General features: G+C 39.3%; 1 protein-coding gene across 1 annotated transcript; it reads right to left on the bottom strand.

Annotated features, from left to right (window-relative positions):
• Nucleotides 1-677: 677 nt before the first annotated feature.
• IGFBP3 (insulin like growth factor binding protein 3) lies at nucleotides 678-19825 on the bottom strand. The gene is made up of 4 exons (XM_072328842.1): nucleotides 18620-19825; nucleotides 14704-14930; nucleotides 9785-9904; nucleotides 678-3626 (listed from the first exon to the last, which is right to left on the bottom strand). The coding sequence occupies exons 1-4, from the start codon at nucleotides 18993-18995 to the stop codon at nucleotides 3501-3503; spliced, it is 849 nt and encodes a 282-aa protein (XP_072184943.1). The 5' UTR covers nucleotides 18996-19825; the 3' UTR covers nucleotides 678-3500.
• Between the last annotated feature and the right edge of the window lie 543 nt (nucleotides 19826-20368).

Genomic DNA, 20368 nt, shown 5'->3' with positions numbered 1-20368 from the left:
AAAAAAAAAAAGGCAAGATTTGCAGAACATACAATAATCTTTTGTTGTGTACCTTCCTGTGCAAATATTTAAGGTGTCAATAACGTTAGAAGGATTTTTATGAGATTTCACAGTGTTCACCTGGTTTGCATAAGATTCTTGAAAGAGCTCCTTAAAAGTAAGAGAAATGCTGTAAAATATTTACTTGAAGAAAAAAACAACAACAACAACAACAAAACATACACCTGAGCCAAAGGCAGCAAAACATCAGGTATTTTTCCAGCACCTACATTCCATTTCTGTGACCAAAAAAATTCCTGCACTCATTGCAGCTCTTAACAGGAAATGTTTCTAACTTGTGCAAGCAGGAAGAGATCTTCCTCTGAACTGATACTGACCCATACATTTGCTTCATGTTGCCCACAGCCTATGTAGTCCAAAAATAATCTTGTTTGAATTGCAGCCTGACTCCCACGACCATGACCATGATCTCTGAACAACGTGCAACTTGTCTGTTGAACTGAACCCTTGTTTTCATAAAAACAAGGATGTTAATAATTAATTTTAAAAAAAAAATACAAAAAAAAACAAGCTACCACTCATCTTCTTTATCCTGCGGGGGGAAAATAAGGTTATTTTTTATTTAACACCAAGAAGGCCAGCTGCCAGGAACATGAACAAAACAGTAAGTGTCCAATACTAGCACAAGCAAGCAATCATGCTCCTACTTACAGGCAATTTCTGAATAAGGTGTAGCTTTAAACCACAGGTAAGAAATCTTCGCTATTTTTAGACACTTTGTTTTAAAGATATTTATTGGAAACAACATAGCCAAACTGCTTTGTACAACTAGACAACGTTTTTTACTTTTCTATCACTAATGAAGTTTGTACTGATTAAGGACCCATACCAGCCAACATCTCTTTATTTTTAATGGAGGGGCAAAACAGAAAGAGCTGAAATCTTAATGAAGAACACCACATAGAAAAGTTATCACAGGCTATTAAAACTATTATTCCTATTATTCTATTCTAGGCTATTATTCCTTCATTCTACAAAATGTGGTTCAAAAGGCAGATGTCCACCATTTTTTTTGGTGAGAGGTTGTTTTCCTCTCTCAGAAGGTTCATGAGATAGAGACGGGAAAAAAAAAAAATGGAAATACTAATAGCTCACTTTTATGAATCCAGCACTTCTTATTATATGTTACATGACCAAACATTGCTAAATCTAATTTTATTCTCCATGTGTAAGTATTTGAAATGAACCAGCTTACAACTCAAAAAGAAAAAGAAAAAAAAGGAAAAAAAAAGCTCATCATTTGTTTATTTTCTAGCCAGCAAATCTTTGCAGGCATTATATTCACAGTAGCAGTAAAAATATTGCAATTAATCTTCAACTCACAAAGCTCAATGTGACCATCCACCAAGAAGCCTGCATAAGTCTGGACTAAGTATAACTTCACACACCCTGTATTTCTTACTGTTAAGTTTTAAATTTGAAGTTTTAACAATGAGGACTCATTTCAGCAGATATAAATTAGGAATTCAAACAGGGTAGCTCAGCTAATACATTTCAGGGTACAATTCTAAACATCTGATTTAAAGTGATTGCCATCTTGACCCTGCAATCTGTGCATCCAAATCTTTCCACATCAGATTTTCAAGACATTTACATGAGCTGGTAGGAAACAAGGATGGATGTAACTCACAGGGTGGGAGAGGAACAGGCTCTTTGACCTCCTTGTCTCCCATCCACCAGCACAACCACTGGCTGCAATAGTTGGAAAGGCACATGAGTACTGCTCTCATTCTCCATCAAATTCCCAACCCAAAAGGAAATTACAATGATGATGTGGGGGGTTTCTTTATTATTTTTTGTTTGTTTTTGTTTTTCTAATTACGTTGACATCAAACATTTATAGCGACACATATAAGAATATATTATATATTTATATAAATATATAAGATATTTATATAAAATATATAAATAAATACATATACAAAGTATAGCATTACTCTCCAGAGAGCTGGTACATTTCACAGGCCACCTTTCCTCGTCTAGATTTCATTGTCATACAATTTATTTCATAAAGTTCAATAAACCATCAGCCAAAACAAAACAAAAGCAAAACTGCCAAAGACTTCTTATATAAAAGCATCACCTATTAGAATAAAACCAAAACACCCATCCTCCAACCAAAAGGACATATAATGCCGTGGCAGGTTTGGATATTTAAACTGTGGTTCTCACTCTATGCTTCAATACAGGCAAATAATTTCTACCAAAGTCAAAGGAAGAAACCATTATGTGTAGCATAAACAAAGCACACAGGTCTCAACAGCCAAGTACACAATCCCCTCATCTGCACTATTTTAAATGTAAGCTCCTCACAGCGAATGTGTGCTTTGATAGCATATATTAATACAACACAATAGACATAGCTTTTAAAAATAAGTCAGCAAACAGAAAGGCTGGTACTGCAATGGCAATTTTTTGTCCATAAACATTTTATACTAACATGAGGATATTTGAAGGAAACAGACAAAACATAAGCCTTGTTGCACTAACTGAAGCTAAGGACGGATGAAGAATGAATGCTTTACCGAGAGCTTCAGTGCAACTGTTAATTTTTCCAGTGGCATAATTCAGTGATGGGTACACCAGAAATACCATTAAAATAACAGACAAAATTTATGATTTTCATGGTATTTGTACCTACTTCATATAATGAAACAATCCCTTCTGGAAATACTTCCTTTACTCCACAAGTTTCTTTCTAGTATCTAGAATAGGTCCACGTGTATGCACATGGAACTATACACATATGGAAATCATCCCATATTTTTACCTTCTCTTTTCATATAGAAGTATACACTAGAATTACTGTGGAGTTTGGTATTCATATGTTACACTTAAATAAGTTTATTTTAAAACAATTATATTAAATACAGAGTAACAGAATATTCATAATACACTTTACAGAAAAAATAGTCATGTCTTCATTTTAGAAATATGTCTCTTAAAAAGTTCTTTGAGATTTCTATAAAAACATTTTACCCGTGAAGATAAGTCAGACCTATGAAAAAAACCCTAGCCTTTAAATCCTCGTGAGTCATTTTTTGTTCCTTTATTAATTTTACAAGTTTGCAGCCTATGAATTCTTTCAAATTAAAACCACAATCTCTCAGGATCAAATTGGCCACAAGCCATTTTTTAAAGTCAGTGCAGATTCCCTGAATCCATTCTGAAGTGCCTTGTGTTTTTCTTTCTCTCTTGGTGTCAATAGTGCAGGTTTTCATGGGAATTCAGAGCTCCCTACACATTCTATAGAAAGCTCAATACGCTTCAGTGGCCAGGTACAGCTGCAGAACCCATAGAGGCCTGGACCCCCCCAGCCACCAAAGGAGACAGACAGGAAGCAGAGATCATAACACCTTGCAAAACACAGTACTTCCCTCCAAGGTCTCTGCTAGGTCCAGCTGTCACACACAGATGCCAGAAGAGCTGGCATTCAGCCCTCACTTGCTTTCCAAGTTATAGCAGTGGACGTCTCCTTTTCCCTTGCCATCATATCCAGGAAGCGGTTGTCCATATTTATCCACACACCAGCAATAACCTCTTTTTCGGCCTTTGGATGGACGACACTGAAACAGAATGTAACACCTAATTAACACATTTTTTGTTTTATTCTGCTCTTGGAGTTATGACAAGCAGGAATCTTGTTTGATAGCTGCACTGCTATATTCTAGCCATATATTGAATCAAACAGAAGATTCGCTAGAAGACATTTCTAGAATCAAATTGAAGATTTAACCTTTAATGAAGATCTTATACCTCTAACAAAGTATAACAATATCGAATATGTATAACAATATAAAATATGCAATACTCCACCCATAAGCCATTTTGTATTCATAATAAAACTGTTCCAAGAATTACCAGAAAACAGCATAATGAATTACTCCCTATTATATTAAGGAACACAGTTGTTACCTGTTGAATTTCAGAACTACTTACAAACATGCAGGTTGATGACTTGGACCCATCTTTGGAAAAGAAAGTCAAGAGGTCTGTTCTACACTAAAAGCGTAAGTCTGGCAAAGACTACTCTTTCAGCAATGAACACCCTAGTTTTGTATCTGTTTTCTGAAGGAATATCAATACCATCATTTATGTTGTATTAATAGATACCCAATTCTTCTGAAACTGAACTCTTATGTCAACAACTGCCAAGGGCTTTGGAATTGTATTAGTCTACAACATACATTATTGTCAGAAATCAGTTGTGTAGTAGCATTTGTTAACAAACTGACCAACATTAAATTGGCACCAAATAAACACAGATGCTAAACTTCTTCAGAAATAGCAATGTGTTAAAAGAAGATTAAAAAGTCTACCCTGTGCTAACACACTTCCAAAGAAACCAAGAAAGGTAAAAGCTAGACTAAAGAAGATGACATTGCAGATGACACTCAGTAAGTAACCCTGGACACAGTTCAGCCTAAAGGAAACTCTGCAAGGTCTTCATCTTTTCAAAAGACATGTGGCTACTAGGCACAGAGTCTCCAACTGTCAAGCTCTTTGCTAAGACATAACCGCCATCTATATCCAGTTGTTTAAATTTGATGGTAAAGGATTCACTGCAAACGCTAACAGAGAAGGACATTTTAGTCAGGACAGAAGGAATTCTGACTCCAGCAGAAGTGGTAACAAACACACTTAGTTTTTCAAAGGCTGGGGTTTTCATCTGTTGTACCACCGTGTGAAAATAAATGGACCAGACAGAATACCGTAAAAGCTATCATACAGTAAATGCTACACCTCAGATCAGAGCAATTCAAGCATTTCAGAAGTTTATGCTGGGTACCAGCTGTAGATTTACTACAGGCCAGGTAAACTTTCTACTATAACTCTTCTACATTGTTCTCACACTGTCATACACATTCTGCTCTCCCATGTCATTAATCAACAAAGCTAATGTGTTTTCCACACATGGATACATAAGGAAACTTCAAATAAATGTTGTACATCACACGTTGCCCACAGCATCTGACACTTTTAAGCCTAGCTTAGCACCTCAGGTCAAAGAGTGGTTTGACAGAAAGTGTGAACACAGGCTACTCCTGGGGACTGCCTGCACCTGCAGACAGACCCTTGAGCCAAGCAGTTTCTGGCAGCAAAGATAAGCACATACAGTACTCACTATGAAGTTGTGAAAGCCAGATGAGAAGAGATCACACATAGACCAAATTTCTGAACATTCCTCCTTGGCAGGAATCCATGTTTTCACCTGGGCTTATTTTAGAGTAAGTGAAATAACATCAATCATCATTGCAACTGAAAGTTATTCTTAAATATATATCTTAAGCTTTATTTATCTTTTAGTTTGTGTGTGTGTGTGTGTGTGTGTGGTGTTGTTTTGTTTTTGTTTGTTTTTTTTTAAGAGAGAATGAAAAAGTTCAAGCCTATTGAGAAAACAGCTACAATAATTAATTACATGCTGAAATGTATGATTAGCTTTTACTTGATATTAGTTACTTTCTTTGCTGGCTTCCTGCATTAAATCTTTAAATATGAAATCAAAGTACATTTTAGAATCATACATTGTTTCAAAAAACAGACACGGATTTGTCCATCTTCTCTAGGATTTCAATGAATGGCTGTTCAAAGGCCACTGATGCCAACAGGCTTCTTTTCTTTACTTCTGGTGATAATTGGACTTGGTTATACCTTAAGTGATACCATTTAGTTTAGCACACTAAATCCTTTCTGCTCGGTATCAAGTAATTTGTAAACAACTGCCTTTGCATCATCTAATTTTACAAATAAGGAAACGGAGGCAGCAATTCTGTAGTTGTTTTTACCAAGAGTGCTGTCACAGATGGCGCCCAAATTAGACTGCTAATTTCTTGCTGTTTTCTGTTTCTCTGGCAATTAAACTAAACTTCCACTAATAATAGCAATCCTCCCCTTTTAGAAGTACTATGTGAAGTATATTAAACAATTCTCAACTGATTCACAAGCTTGTATCACCATCAAAACAAATGATAAGTTGAAGTTATCTCACACTGTTGGAGGTTTGGCTTACTTTTTACAGCTGCATACTCCATTTGTGGAATTAACAATAGCACCTTGAAAATGAAAACCATAGGTTTAGTTTCACAGTTGAAATAACACTGAGGAAAAAAGAAAGAAAAAAAAAAATGACCTTTCGCAGTCCCACAATTTTATACTACTTGCTCAACAATACTTTCAAAAGAAAAGCATTTCAGATTCAAATGTGATGTTTTTATCATGAAACAGCTAGCCTGCATTCGCTACTGAAATGGAGCACAATTTGCATGGAATAAGTGTACATATTGTACTCCATATACATTTCTCAGCTCTGCCTTCTGTATGACTTCAGAAGTCCAAAAAAGCTGGAAAACTGCCCAAGCAGTGCAGTCAATAGTTACTTCTGATAGCAGCACCAGCTGCCAGCCTCATGCCACCTGCCCCTCTGCTCTCCACAAAGACATACCATAGAAGCAGTTGTGGAGCACACCAGAACATATGGTATCCCTGTGGAATCCTGATCAGCCCAGAGGTCTCTGCAGAGCTACAACTGTGGTCTCCTGAAACAGCACAGACTGCCTTGATGTACACCTCAGGCTGTGCTGGCTCCTGCCAAGTCCAGTTCTGCTTTCAGTAGAACAACTCCAGCTCACATTTAGGTGAATATCTGTATCTGGTATACAAATATAGGACAATAATTCCAGTTTCATCAAAGCTTTCTTTTCATGCCTGAGGCAGAAACGCGCTCATATTAACCTAATCCATGTAAACATAGTTACATACCATACTTGAATAGGCTTACATGTGTAATTTATTAAGATAAAGAAGTCTAAATTTTAGTATGCTCAATTTTTTAAAAAGTTTATATATAAACAAAAGGTCTAAAATAATTTTTTGTTACATCATGACAAATGAAATAATTCTTGAAAATATTGATTGATTCAATATTATTGAATAATTCTTGAAATTGTTGCAAATTACTTTTTATGCTTATTCCTGAAAAGTCCATCTCTACATCTCAACAAATGTCAAGAAAAGTAATTGCTTTCAACTGGACTGCAAGAGCAAGTGACCAGGAAAGAAGAATATACCAACATAAAAAATGCCTCCTGAATGAGATTTTATGATCATAATTTAACGGATTCCTACCACCTCATCACCTATATATACACGAATACCCTAAGCAGTAGTTTCAGTCACTTTGAGAATTAAAAATGTTTAACTCACACTCCTTTTCTGATGGATTTACTGTCTATCTCCTAACAAATTATTCTAAATGTTGTTATCACAACAAAATATAATTGAATTACAGACTGAATGCTGCTAATAATAACAACGAAAGAAATTAACAAAATAGTCTAGTGTTCTCTTAAATAGTTTAGATATCTGCTTGCGGTTCCCAAAAACGTCAGGCTTAAGACTTGAGGCTTCATAAAACAAATAAAACTGCTGTACTGTTTTGAAGAGAGTGAACTCAATGTGGCCAGAACTCACTAATTTTTGCATCTGATGTTTCTTTTCTTGGAGTTAATTAATCAAGGGTAACTGAAATACACTATTATTTTTTTACATTTTGTTTATGTGAGAAGCAGCCAGCTCCTATAAGCACTACCTGTGAAGGTCCATGCCAGTGGTTGATTGTAATTCATTTAGAGTAGGAACACTGAAACTGCATTACACATATTTACTCACACTGTCTCAATTTGCAGACATTTCTTAACAAGATTCTGTGCTGCAAACTACCCTGAAGCTACAGGGACTTGTACAGATCGGCACAGTGCATGACAAGGCTGGCCACGTATGAAAGTACCCCTTCAAGTTTTATGTGTGCTGACCTGATGGGCTGTTGCAATCACCTTTTCTAAACCTATTTCAGAGGCCCCAGGTAGCATGGAGACTACACACAGCACACACAGCACATAAGTTTTATTTGCTCTGTACCAACACCTCACTCTAGGTAAATTAACTTCTAGGAGTAAAGACTAGAAAAGTGAATATATTTTCATCCCCATGTCCCCACTTCCAATTCATTTTCTGCCTCTGTGGCAGAGCCATGACTAAGCAGTAAGACACTTGACTATGTTTCCCGTGGATCTGATCTAATATATGCACACACCAAAGAAAATATGCAAGCCACCACCTTTTTGTGATAGAACTAAAAGCTTAGAGTCAAAAGACAGATAAGAGGAACAACTATCTACTGAACAAGTAAATACCAACCTGTGGTCTTCTGTAGTACCTACAGAAGAATAAAGACTATGATACACTTGCATATCATCAATGCAGTTAAGTAACATGCTGTTCTGAACTAGCTAAGCATATGCATTTATGGCATAGCAGCAAAACACAGTTCTATCCTTGCTCTGCAGAAGATCTCATGTAGCAGTCCGTGGAATTTCCTGAACAAATGCAGACTGGGATTTGAGCACTGCTATCTGCTAATTTACAGGCAATGAGACATGATTTGACAGCGGGTTCTCAAAACTTCAGAAGCAAATTCTCCCTGCATGGGAGTTATTGCCACCAGCTCTGGAAAAAGCTTGGGAATGTAGATAAGCTCAGCAGCATGCAGCAAAGGTTATACAACACAGCCCACTGCTAGACCAATGGCAGAAAGTAAACTCATCCCTATTTCAAAAAGCCCACCTGACACTGCAAGCTAATTGCAGAGCTTCATGAAATATCTGAAAGTGTAACATTGTTTTTAAGAAAGCTGGAAGACAAACAATGCGGAGATACTACAAAAATAAGGTGGTGCGCCCTGAAGTTGGCCTATCACTTCCCACTTACCAACTGCATCAGACATTAACACTTAACCACTCTTGGTTAACACAGCTAAAGAGGCTGACTCATGTAAACCCAAATGGGAGACAAGATAGTTCATAAAATCTGTAGCAAGAACAGAGATTTGCCTTCAGAAAAACCCTGCACCTATTGAGCTCAGGAAATTCTGGAGTTATATCAGGACATGCATCATACATTCAAAGACAGGTCACTAACTAAACAGCAGAATTAGAAGAGATGTGCACAAAAAGCAAGCAGTCCGTTGTGCCTTGCACTTCTTCAAGCTCTTGAATGAGCTTCAAGGGCAGCTCTGAATGGAGAATGCTGCTGCAGTACAACTAAAGCACAAATACCTGTAGCTTAGGTCTGCATTTGTGAAGAAGGGTCACAACCTCGAAGTCAAATGCAAACGGAAAACCAAGGAGGACCATCTTTGCTGCACATCAACTATTAGAGATATCACTTTCATGAAAACATGACCTGGATTTTGGAAGTGATCTGTGTAGCACATAAAGGACAGACACATGTCCTTCTCAAATTGCTTTTTGTAATATAATCCAGTGCAGTTCTTCTAGGAACTTTCAAGCAGCTATTTACAATTCAAAGCACTGATCTATTGCAGTCATATGGTGACTGCAACATTTAGCTCCGTGGGTTATTACAGAGGCACAGCTTTTTTTAAACTGAAGGGTATTAATATCTAGGACAATGGCCAACCCACGTGTGATTAGGCACAAAGTTTCTCAAATTAATCTGCTGCTATGAACAACAGAAAATAAAAACACTATCCCCACTTAACAAGGTTCAACAATATCATATCAGGACATGAAACTTGAATTAAAACAGTTCCTCTGTAAAATGATAAATAATGCGCCTTCCTGGCAAGAGCCTTCAGCAGAAGGATGAAAACAATGCAGAAAAAAGTGAAATGAATTCACTGAAACAACTGAAACACTGCACTTACTTGCTTTTTCTTGTAGAATCCCTTCTTGTCACAATTTGGAATATGGAAACCCCTAGGACTCAAGACATTCAGGATCTTCAGGTGGTTTAAAGTGTCTTCCATTTCTCTACGACAGGGACCCTGTTAATGAGCATATTTTAGAAAGTACAGATTAAACTCCATTCCCAAATGCATCTGTTAAGATGCATTAAACCAAACAAATCCATTAAAACAAAGGAAATGCAAAAAGCAAACCATTCACAGATAAAGTTCTAACATTATGCTTTATTCAGGATAAAGCACAATCTCTAATTTCTAATATACTTCTGATTTCTAAATACTGAAGGCCACCTAACACTCATACAAAGTGGCATTTCCAACTGAAATCACAATCACATATGTGTAAAAGAAGACAGCCTGTATGTCAATCAGCCATATGTAACACAACTTAAGTTGGAAAAACCTGATCTTCATCAAGCAGGAAAAGAAGAACATAGGCAATTAGAAATACAACACTTGGCAAACCCTCCCCAGTGCCATCTGATTTCTGTAATTCTTCTGGATTTCAAGACTGAATAAAACATACTAAACTGAAAATGAATAGTTTGGCATACTGTACGGGTGTTTATAAATCTACTGCAACTTTGGATAAAAACTCCAAATTTCAGCTGAACTAAATGGATGTGACTGCAAATAAATGCAGTCATACAAACAAATGGTTGCACGTGACATCTTCATCATGTAAGTATGTAACTTTTTGCACTAGTTATTCTGCAAAACAGACAACACAGTGTGGATTAGCTCTATGGCAATGAGGTATAAACTTCCAGAATTATCTCTTAAAACCTGTATCAAACCTCAACCAATTATTTCTCACTTAAGTCCAAAAGAGTGAGAGTGTAAAATGTCACCAGGCCCAATTTGCAGTCAGCAAAGTAGGAAAGGAGGAGTTAAAATTTTACCAGAATCCAGGAAAGCAATCAGTGTTAGCAGCAGGGTCAGAATTCAGGAATCACATCCTGCATACTCTGTGTTTACCACACTCCTCTCTGAGCACATTACTGACTCAGTCTACCACCCTGATTCTTCAGTGGAGACCAAAAATTCTTAACACAAGTTACACATGTTTAAAATGTTTAAGTTGCTGTACCAACACAAAGACCCATTGGAGAAATTATCAATTAGTACAATAATGACATTTATACTTTCAAGTAGTAATGTCACAAGTTCACCCATATAAAGTGTCTGAAAACGTATAGATGCCACTGGTCTTCTGAAGTTTAAAACTGGTTTTCTGGTAAGCAAGAACCTTCCTTTTTTTTTTTTTTTTTTTTTTCCAGTATCAATCCTCACAAGTTCTAAAAAAGTGACTTAAATTGCCACTCTTATTGACAGCAAGCAAAAAAAAAAATTCAGACACAATGACTGCAGATCACACACTGAAGGATTTGGGATTGAGTTCAGCCTACACAATTAGCAACAGTATGTTTTAATTCTTATTTTGACACAGGTCTCACAAGTCAAAGAAGTGAATAACAAATCCTAGCACACAGACATAGATAGGTTGTCTTTTACTTGTGTTTAAGTACCTGCCTCAACTGGACCTAGTTCTGATTCCTACCAGATATGAGTATATGAATAGTGTTGTTAAGTCACACAGAGACCATATACCATGTAAGTAAAACATTCATTTCACATAACAGTGAGGACACTTTCCTCAAAGATAAAAACAAAACAAAAAAAAAGCTCACTCTTAATAGAAGAGACTCATTATTTCAAATTTTTGGGAAGAGGACATGCTAACACCTGGACACTTAAAGCATTTTCACTGGCTGGTCATAAACAACTAATCAAACAACACAGTTTAACCAGCCTGCCTGTGTTATCTTGGCAGGCCATAGTCTTAGGACAAAACATTCCTAAAGTTTCAAAACCTCTTGCAGGTGTGAAGCTATATGTCTGGTTTCAACACAACTGTTTTGATAAGGTGCCAAAGTGTATCAGCCCATAAAGTTGCATGGCACAGCTTTGACAATGCCAAGCTAGCAGCCAATTAGTCTTTGAACTGGACTTAATATCCCCTCAGATTCACCACACTCTGGCTGCCTTGCAAATTCTAATGGGCATATTCCTTACCTCTGTGCCACTGCATGCACACATTGGTGCTAAATGATAAACTGCAAGAAGGGAACATGCCATGGAATGAATGTCTGTTCACTCAAAACCCTAATCTAGGTATCACAACTTGCCACTCATGGGCTGCATGCAGCTCAGCACTATGCAGCCCGCACTCCCTGTTACTGCATCATCGTGGTAGCAGCTCTGCCCCACCCAGCCCCAGGAAACAAGGAGGGTGCAGTGCTAACAAATAATATGGCGCTACACTTGATTTGAATGGAAATGATGCCAATTTTCAAAGTTTACAATTTGAAGAGACATCGTATGCAGAAACATGCTGCCAAATTCGACACATATCAAGGAATCAAAGAATAGTTTAGGTTGGGAGGAATCTTTAAAGGATCATCTAGTTCCAATTCTCCTGCTACAGGCAGGGATATCTCCTGCTACACCAGGTTGCTCAAAGCCCCATGCAGCCTAGCCTAGAACATCTCCAGGGAGGGGTGCCCTGCAGAGTCTTTTCTTCTCCAGGCTGGAAAGTCCCAATACTCTCACCTTCCCCCTATGGGGGTCCTCCAGCCATCTGATTATTGAATGCTTCATAAAGACAAAAAAAAAAAACAAAAAAAAAAACAAAAAAAACAGAACTGAAAAAGTGTCACTTCAACAAAATATTTTTTAAAAGTTATAATTCAAATAAATTCTGCTATAAAAACTAGTTACATGACAGCAAATCTGTCCGCAAATGAAATAAAATCAAAACCATTTTCTGATGGTGAGTTTGTTAAGCAATATAGAGAAAGCACACATAAAAACAAATTCTTCTAATAACAGTTCTTATCAGGCTACAGCCAGGTGAACTGAAGAACAGGAACTATCTACCAAAAGAAATTTGGAGAGTAAAGCTGCTAATTTCAAATTTTATGCTTTGGCAGCATAGGAAAGTACTGATGCTATAGATACAGCTCAACTTGACATTTTCATTAGAGGTAATGACAACAAATATTATCACTGAATAATATAAATACAAATAAATACAAATAATATCACTGAACAAATGGCTTCTTTGGTGCCACTGAAAGACACAACAAAGTCTCTTTGTTTATACAAAGCAGTAAAAAGAAATACATTAAAGCCATTTTCTTCGACCTTCGTGAACATAACTGGCATAGCTACTGATGGTGCCCTAGTTAAAAAAAAAAAAAAGAGAGGGACTTACAAAATATAAGATGATGCAATTACTGCACTTGATGTACTATCACTACATCAGGCATCAAGAAAATTTATGTGCTAAAGATGAAAAAATGGATAGCGTCATGCAAACTGTCATCAAAACTGTGAACTTCATGAAGTCCAAGGGACTGAATCATTGACATTTCAGCATCCTTACTTTTAAGGAACTCCTAGATTATGGGGGCCATCTTTTACTTTTCTGAAGGAAGCTGGAGTAAGATGCTAAACAGAATCGGCAAAGCGAAATCAAGCCCTTAAAAGGAATAAAAAAAGAATATTTGTGCCAGGATGTGAAGACTAAAAATGACTCTCAGATTTAGCATTTTTGGTGGATTTGGCTGATCATTTAAATGAGTTAAATACACATCTTCAAGGTGAAAGATCACCTTATCTATGCTACATTTCAGACAACACCAGTGTTTGAAATGAAACATATTATGGGATGCTCAAGCTATGGCAAATAATTATGATACAGTGGCTAAACACAATCTGTGAACAGCAAATAATATGCAGCCATTCTTTCAGTTTTGATTAAGGAATTTGAGAATAGGTTTCAGGACTTCTCAAAAGTCATTTTTGTATTTCATATTTCTGACTGTTAAGTCAATATAAATACATTCTATGGGAAAAATTGCAAATAACGTAAAGAGATGCAATCATTCAACTCAAGAAAGATTTGGTTATGTGTCTTGAACCAGACTTTCATAAGCCCTCTCTTATCAGAGAAAAATACCCCTCACTTCACAATCATGCCTTATTCATGTCATCACTTTTTGGCAGTACATGCATTTGTGAAAAATTATTGACAAAAATGAAGCACAGGAAGAGTAATACTGCACCAAAAATCTCCAGTGAACACCTTGAGAACTCACTAGGAATGGCAACCATTACCAAACTAGATTGACACACCAGTTTCATAAAAACAAAAGTTAAACATCCCAATATTTCCATGCCTTCATTGCTCTGCTTTGTTGGTTTGTTTGTTTTTGTTTGTTTATTATTTTTATTAATACATAAATTTTATTACATACATAATATTTATTATATATTTTACATGCAGCCCAAAGCAACTCTTCTTTGCTCAGTGCATCCCACACAAGACAAAAGGTTGGAGGACTAGGGCATGGTTGTCCAAACTAAGCCAATGCTTCACGGAGTGCAAACAAAACCATCATGAGACTGAGTATGCAGTGTACTCCTTTTTTCCCCCACTATTACAATCCCCAGTAATGCTTTTCGCAACCATATTTATTAAACAATGACACTATTAAACCTGTCTTGAGCCCATTGACAGAAACAGGTGGAAACAAGTATTTTCACTAAGAATTTATTTTCTGAAAAACATATTCATATCAATGTAAACACCACTGCATTAGGCCTCTTTGTCTTCTGAACACGATCTGTTTGGTCAGCTGCTTGTCTGCATTTGCAGACTGAACAGCTGTATTGGCAAAACAGAATGCTTTAGATTAGTACAATAAATATAACCATTTTGGTTCTTTCCTTCTTTATTTTGTTGAAATATAACATGCAAACAGCCACACATACAGAAGAAGGAAAGCATCTTTCCACTTACAGACTCTACTTACATATTCAGTTTCTTGCTTGGATTCCGAAGAGAAATTCAGCGTATCTGTACTCTGTGAATCATATTCCACTTTATAGCGCTGTGTATTTTTGGCTTGCTCTTTCCTGATGATATCTATTCTGATGTGCTGTGGAGGCAAATTTGAATCTGGCACTCTGTGCAAGTTTGGGATGGCCTGATTTTCTAAGCTACTGGTACTCCTGTCTTCTTCTGACTCACTGGAATTTCCTTTGAAAAGAACAAATTCAGTGAAGAAACAAAGTTAAAGACTATCAGCTGAGTTTGTAAGGGCAACAAGACTACTGAATTCATCTACAACTTTAGTTTTTCTTTATAAAAATGTATATAACACTAAACAATTCAGTGTTCTGTAAGCATTAGCATCTCCCCTGCTAAGCGCAAAGAACTGTGATGAATTTTCTAGCTAAAGACTCTCTTCCCTCCTGGCACTATGTGATTCCAACACCTGTGCTGGATGCCTCTAAAAAACATGCTGCCTTCTTAATCACTTGAAAAACTATTAATATTCATTTCACTTCCAACTATTTGCAAACCACTACTGCCCAGGTTTCTCAGTCCTCATTTTTTGCTAGTTTCCTTTCCTGGCAGAAGGAGGAAGGTCTGCCACATGCAGAACGCTGCCAGCACTTGGCCCCAAGTCAGAGCTCTTAGCAGCCCAACCAACATGGGACACAGAGTGCTCAAATCATGTACTTCTGACCCAAAGCAGATTAAAACAGCTTTAAATATACCTAACCTGGGAAACTTACTGGATAGAGAACAACTAATGATCTCCCCTAGTAGAATAACAAAAAGAAAATCCTTAGTGTAAAGTTCCTACCATGCTGAGTCTGATGGTACTAGTTAACTATTTTAACACCACTTTTCTCTTTGCTTTACTCCACATACAGAACAGGAGAAAAAGTGTTTCTGAACTTAATAGAGGAATGAAAACATTTCTAGATGTACTAAATGCACTTTTAGGGGTAAAGGGAAAAAAAAAAAAAAAAAAAAAAAAAAGCCATTCATTCTGTAGTGGTATCACAGATAAACTTCTACTTCAAATACAAGATTCAAAAGCAGTTTTTCTTTAAACTAGCATCCACAGAGCTAGAGGAGAAATGTATTTTTCCAGAATACTGCATAAGCCCAGTGTTCCTGAACCTCATGAGGTATCTGCCTACATTGCATTTCTCTCTTCTAAGGCTCTTGCAATGAAACTGTAAAAGGCTCTATTTCCTCTACAGAATGGATACTTGTCAGCTATGCTAAGAAGAAAGAAATCATACTGGGGTTGCACAATAATAACTGATGCACAAGAAACATCCTGAAAACCTATATTAAAATATACTTGATGGCTCATTGGAAAACCAGAAAAGCCAAGAAATCCAGTGCTAAAACTGAAAGTCTGTGTTTATTTAGCTCATTTGAGTCTTGGTATTTCAACACAGACAGTATCATTCCACTGGCAATGCACAAGAACCAGGGAGAAAAATGAGCAGGAGGGATCAGAGTCAGTATCTTGATACTGGGGGTTTCAGTGTAGCCACTGAGGACAAAAGACATTAACTGACTGGGAAAATCCAGCTCCCAGTGCAAATGGACAGGAAGTTCAAGTCTTAAGTTTAAGATTTCCTAGCTTGTGATGGTTAAAAATCATACTCTCAGCACTTTTTGAACTCATTTCTGGCACTGCAGTGTCTCTTTTTTAAAATGATTTCTTTTTCCCCACAGTCTCAGTTAAGTCTGCAATAAGTGGCACAACAAAAAACATCACAAATTCAGATCTTCTACATATAAATATTACACCCTAGTAGGTTTTCTACATTCAGATATTAGTTCACCAACTATATAAAAAAATATACTTACTGCACATTAAATAGCCCCCAGGATATTCACAGTTTTGATAGACCATCATGTATTGATAGCATTTCTTAAGTTCAGAATTGTCACAATTCCACTTTTAAAGCAGTAGTGTATTCAATTAACTCTATTCTACATCATTACATTCCATATTACCTCTACACTCTGTTGTAGTGGAGGCAAAACTGTTGCACAAGTTGCTTTCTCTCTTTCAAAAACAGACTAGAAGGCTGGCATATGAACATTACTAATTATGGCTTCAGTGCCCCAAAATATGGGCGGTGAAAGTAATAGCCTACTTTAGGTGGTATTCAGAAGTTCCTGCAATACACACCACCCACTGATTTCTAGCAATCACTAATAATGATCAAAGTGTAGCACCTAATGCAGCGGCCTAGCCATGTGTAACAGAGAAGACTCAATCCTGCCCCAGGATAGAGGGTACCCCCTAGGAATCTTAATTCCTGAGAATGGGACTTGCAGTGAAATCGGAGCAGCACCCAAAAAGTGGTGGATACTGAGTGTGTAATATTATCACGCAGGTTCAGCATACTACTTCCTTCTCGCATCTAGAGTTTTCAATCATCATGCCTGGAATGTGAACTGTATGGGTCCTACTTCGCACTTCTTAGGCAATCAAAACATCTTTTTATTTCAAAATAGGAGTTCGCTGTGTGCCAAGAATGCAAAACAGAAATTCAATACTCTGACTACTTCATATATTTTCACCAGGCCTCTTTCCCCTATTTCCTCTAGGGGTTGTTGCACTGCTTCCCCCTTCCCCCCCCCCTCCCCCCCCCATCATTAAACAGCACCAAGTTCCATGTACTGAGCAGCCCCCACCATTTTCAAATCATTTGAAGAATGCACAGTCAAAACCCAGTTCATGTGATAAAGGAAGCTGCTCCATGCACCAATGAGATTTAGAACTTCAATAAGTACCTCTGAACTCTCAAAGTATCACAGCTTGGGAGCAGCACATAAGTAATCATAATAACGCATGTCTTAATAACATAGCAGCCAGTTTTTAACTGAAAAACTAGCGCCACTTCCTCAGCTAAGGAAAGGCCAATCAAAGAGTTCCTGTAACCTAGCAGAAAAACCCCTAGTTTTTAAAAAGTGCAAAGGGTGGAAAGACTTCTGACACGCTTTTTCTATTAAATAAATATTAACATACTTGCTGTTGGTTAGCAAACAGTTTAATGAAATGCTTGCAGAGAGGGACTGTGCTTTCTTGATCTGAAACCCAGGTCTTCCTGTCTCTTAAGTTTCTAAATACGCATGTTAACAGAACTTTTTCCAACCGTCTCTTCCTCTTCAAACAGAACCTGCCCTGTGAATGTCTCGTTTACAAGACATGCAAGATGCAGGAGAAAGCAGGGGAAAGCTTCTTTTGACTAAAGGTTTATTTGCAATTCAGAGAAAAGCAGCGTCCTCTCACTGCTATGCCAACGCTTTGTTCTGAACAACTACCTCCAAGGATCAGGGAAATACTTAACTACCTTTTTATTCTTTTTTTTTTTCTCCCCAATTTTTGGTTCCCAAGCTTAACGTCCCGCGAGTTCACCACGCTGCAGGAGTCAGCCCACATTCTGTAGTTTTTTCGCACCCTCTTTCCAGGAACACCGGTGACAAATCACAGGGATTTCACCTTCTTTGTAAGAAAGTTCTTCAACCTGACAGCTTCACACAGCCAAGCGAGCCGCACACAGCTCCTTCACTTCTCCTTCGACTTCTTTTAGAAAGAGCAGCTACTCTTGCTTCGTGGAAAGCTACTTAAAAGCTAAGAAAAGTAACGCTTCCTCCTCCTTCAGAGGAAAAAAAAAAAAAAAAACCTCAAGCCGTTCGTGCTACACCGGCCCTGGCTGCAGAGAACTGCTGAAGCAGCAGACGGCGCTGGCCTCACCTTCCCCCGCCGCCCGACCCTTCTCGTGTACGTGACTGACTTTTCAACTTAAAAAAAAAAATGACAGTTAAACAATCAAGATGACGGCATACACGCATGCAGACTTGGCGTTTTTACTTTTCGCACACCCCGAGCCGCAGCCCCTTACCTGCAGCGTGCGGCCCCGGCAGCAGGAAGGCCCGCAGCTTGTCTCCCGCCGTGGCGTTGGTGCAGAGACCGCGGCCCTCCAGCAGAGCCTGGAGCGGCCGCGCCTCCTCTTGCCGCGGCTGGCAGTTGAGGCCGGCGCCACAGCGCTCGGTGTAGATACCGCAGGGCTGCCCCACGCGCAGAGCACAGGTGAGGCAGCAGCCGCATCCCGGCTCCCGCACCCGCTCGGCACAGTCGGGCTGCAGCGGCTTGCACTGCTGCAGCGCCCGCGCGTCGCAGGGCTCGCAGCGGACCACCGGCGCCGGCAGCGCCCGCCGGCCCACCAGCGCCAGCGCCGCCGCCGCCACTGCCCACAGCACGCCGGGCCGCGACACCATGGCAACCGTCGGAGGGGACCGCCGGAAGGCGTCCCCGTGCAGCTCCGACAGAGGGGGAGAGCGGCGGCGAGAGCCGCTCGGCCCAGACCGGGGCTCGAGGAGCTCCGGGCCGCCCCTCCTTGCGCGGAGCGGCGGGCCGACCGAAGGCGGGCCCTGCCGCCTTGGAGAACAGAGGGGCGCGGTGGCGCGCTCACAGCCCGCGCCGCCTCGGAAGAGCCGCGGGGGGCAAGGCCCCGGCCTCCCGTAGTCCGAGCGGCACGGTGAGGCAGCGGGGGTGGAAGGCTGCGCTCCAGGCACGCTCGCACCGACCCGTTCTCTCTTTAGCCGCCGGCCTTTAGTAACAGAATAACTTGTTGGGAACAAAGGAAACTTTTCCTGCCCACCCCCACCCCCCTGCAGAGCGCCTCAACCACTTGGCTTAACACTAGTTTTTCTCCCCCCAAATACACATGGAAAAAACAAAAACAAAACAAAAAAAAAAAAACCTTGTAAAGCTGAAAAGAAAAAAACAGAGAAAAAAAAAAAAAAAGAAAAAAACGCCAAAAAACAACCTTTAAAAAGCAAGCCCAGACGATCTGAAGAGAATTCGGTCCAAAAATGCTTGAGAAAATAAAGACGGCAGAAAAGCAGACGTAGAAAAATAGATGAGGGGGGAAGGGGGAAAAAAAAAAAAAAAAAAAAAGTAACGATCCCTTTTTATTCCTCATGCAGTCCCCCCGCCCTAACCCTGCACCCGTCTACCCTCGCATGCCGCCCGGACCTGCTTATATAGCGCAGCTGCCCCTGGCCCGCCCCGCGCCATGAATTACCAGCGGCACCACGCGGCAGGGAGCGTTGCTGCTCGCTAAATCCAGGTTTCGAACATGGAGCTGGGGGCGGGGAAGGTGGTTGAGGCGGTGCGTGGGGTTTACGGGTTCTTCGAGATCAGCTTAAGGGTACGGCCGTGGGAAGAAGGGCGCTATGTCTGTCTTTTGTTTCAAGAACAAGTATCCTGTGTGCTTGTGTGTCCACTTGGCACCGGTAGAGGATGCATGAGCAAAGCTCATGGAGAGTGCCCTTTTTTTGGATTCCTGTGTACACAATCCTGTATGCTTTGGGGCCGAGAGCCCCAGAAAGCAGAAAGACCTATCTTTTCTCTCACACATGCATACATAGAGATTCTGGATGAACTGTAAGCCAGCCATGGGACTGGCTTACAGTTCACATGACACTGCATTTCCTAAGAAAATAGGGGGAAATGCACAAACGCACAGACAAATGTACACACATGGATATTACTCTCAGACATCCTATGTATGCTCTCTGGCTCGGGCACAGGACTGGATATATCTGGTGCTCCAGTCCTGTGGATGTTCCTCCCCTATCTTTCTAAA

Source organism: Excalfactoria chinensis, chromosome 2 (genome assembly GCF_039878825.1).
Source record: "Excalfactoria chinensis isolate bCotChi1 chromosome 2, bCotChi1.hap2, whole genome shotgun sequence".
In the NCBI taxonomy this organism is placed as follows: Eukaryota; Metazoa; Chordata; class Aves; order Galliformes; family Phasianidae; genus Excalfactoria; species Excalfactoria chinensis.
This window is presented reverse-complemented; position numbering and strand designations above follow the sequence as displayed.

Coding starts and splice junctions, on each gene's coding strand:
- IGFBP3 (XM_072328842.1), bottom strand. CDS start 18,995: ATGGTGTCGCGGCCCGGCGTGCTGTGGGCAGTGGCGGCGGCGGCGCTG. Junction 14,931..18,619: donor GCCGGGGCCGCACGCTGCAG/GTAAGGGGCTGC, acceptor TTCTTTTCAAAG/GAAATTCCAGTGAGTCAGAA. Junction 3,627..9,784: donor GATTCTACAAGAAAAAGCAA/GTAAGTGCAGTG, acceptor ATTCTGTTTCAG/TGTCGTCCATCCAAAGGCCG.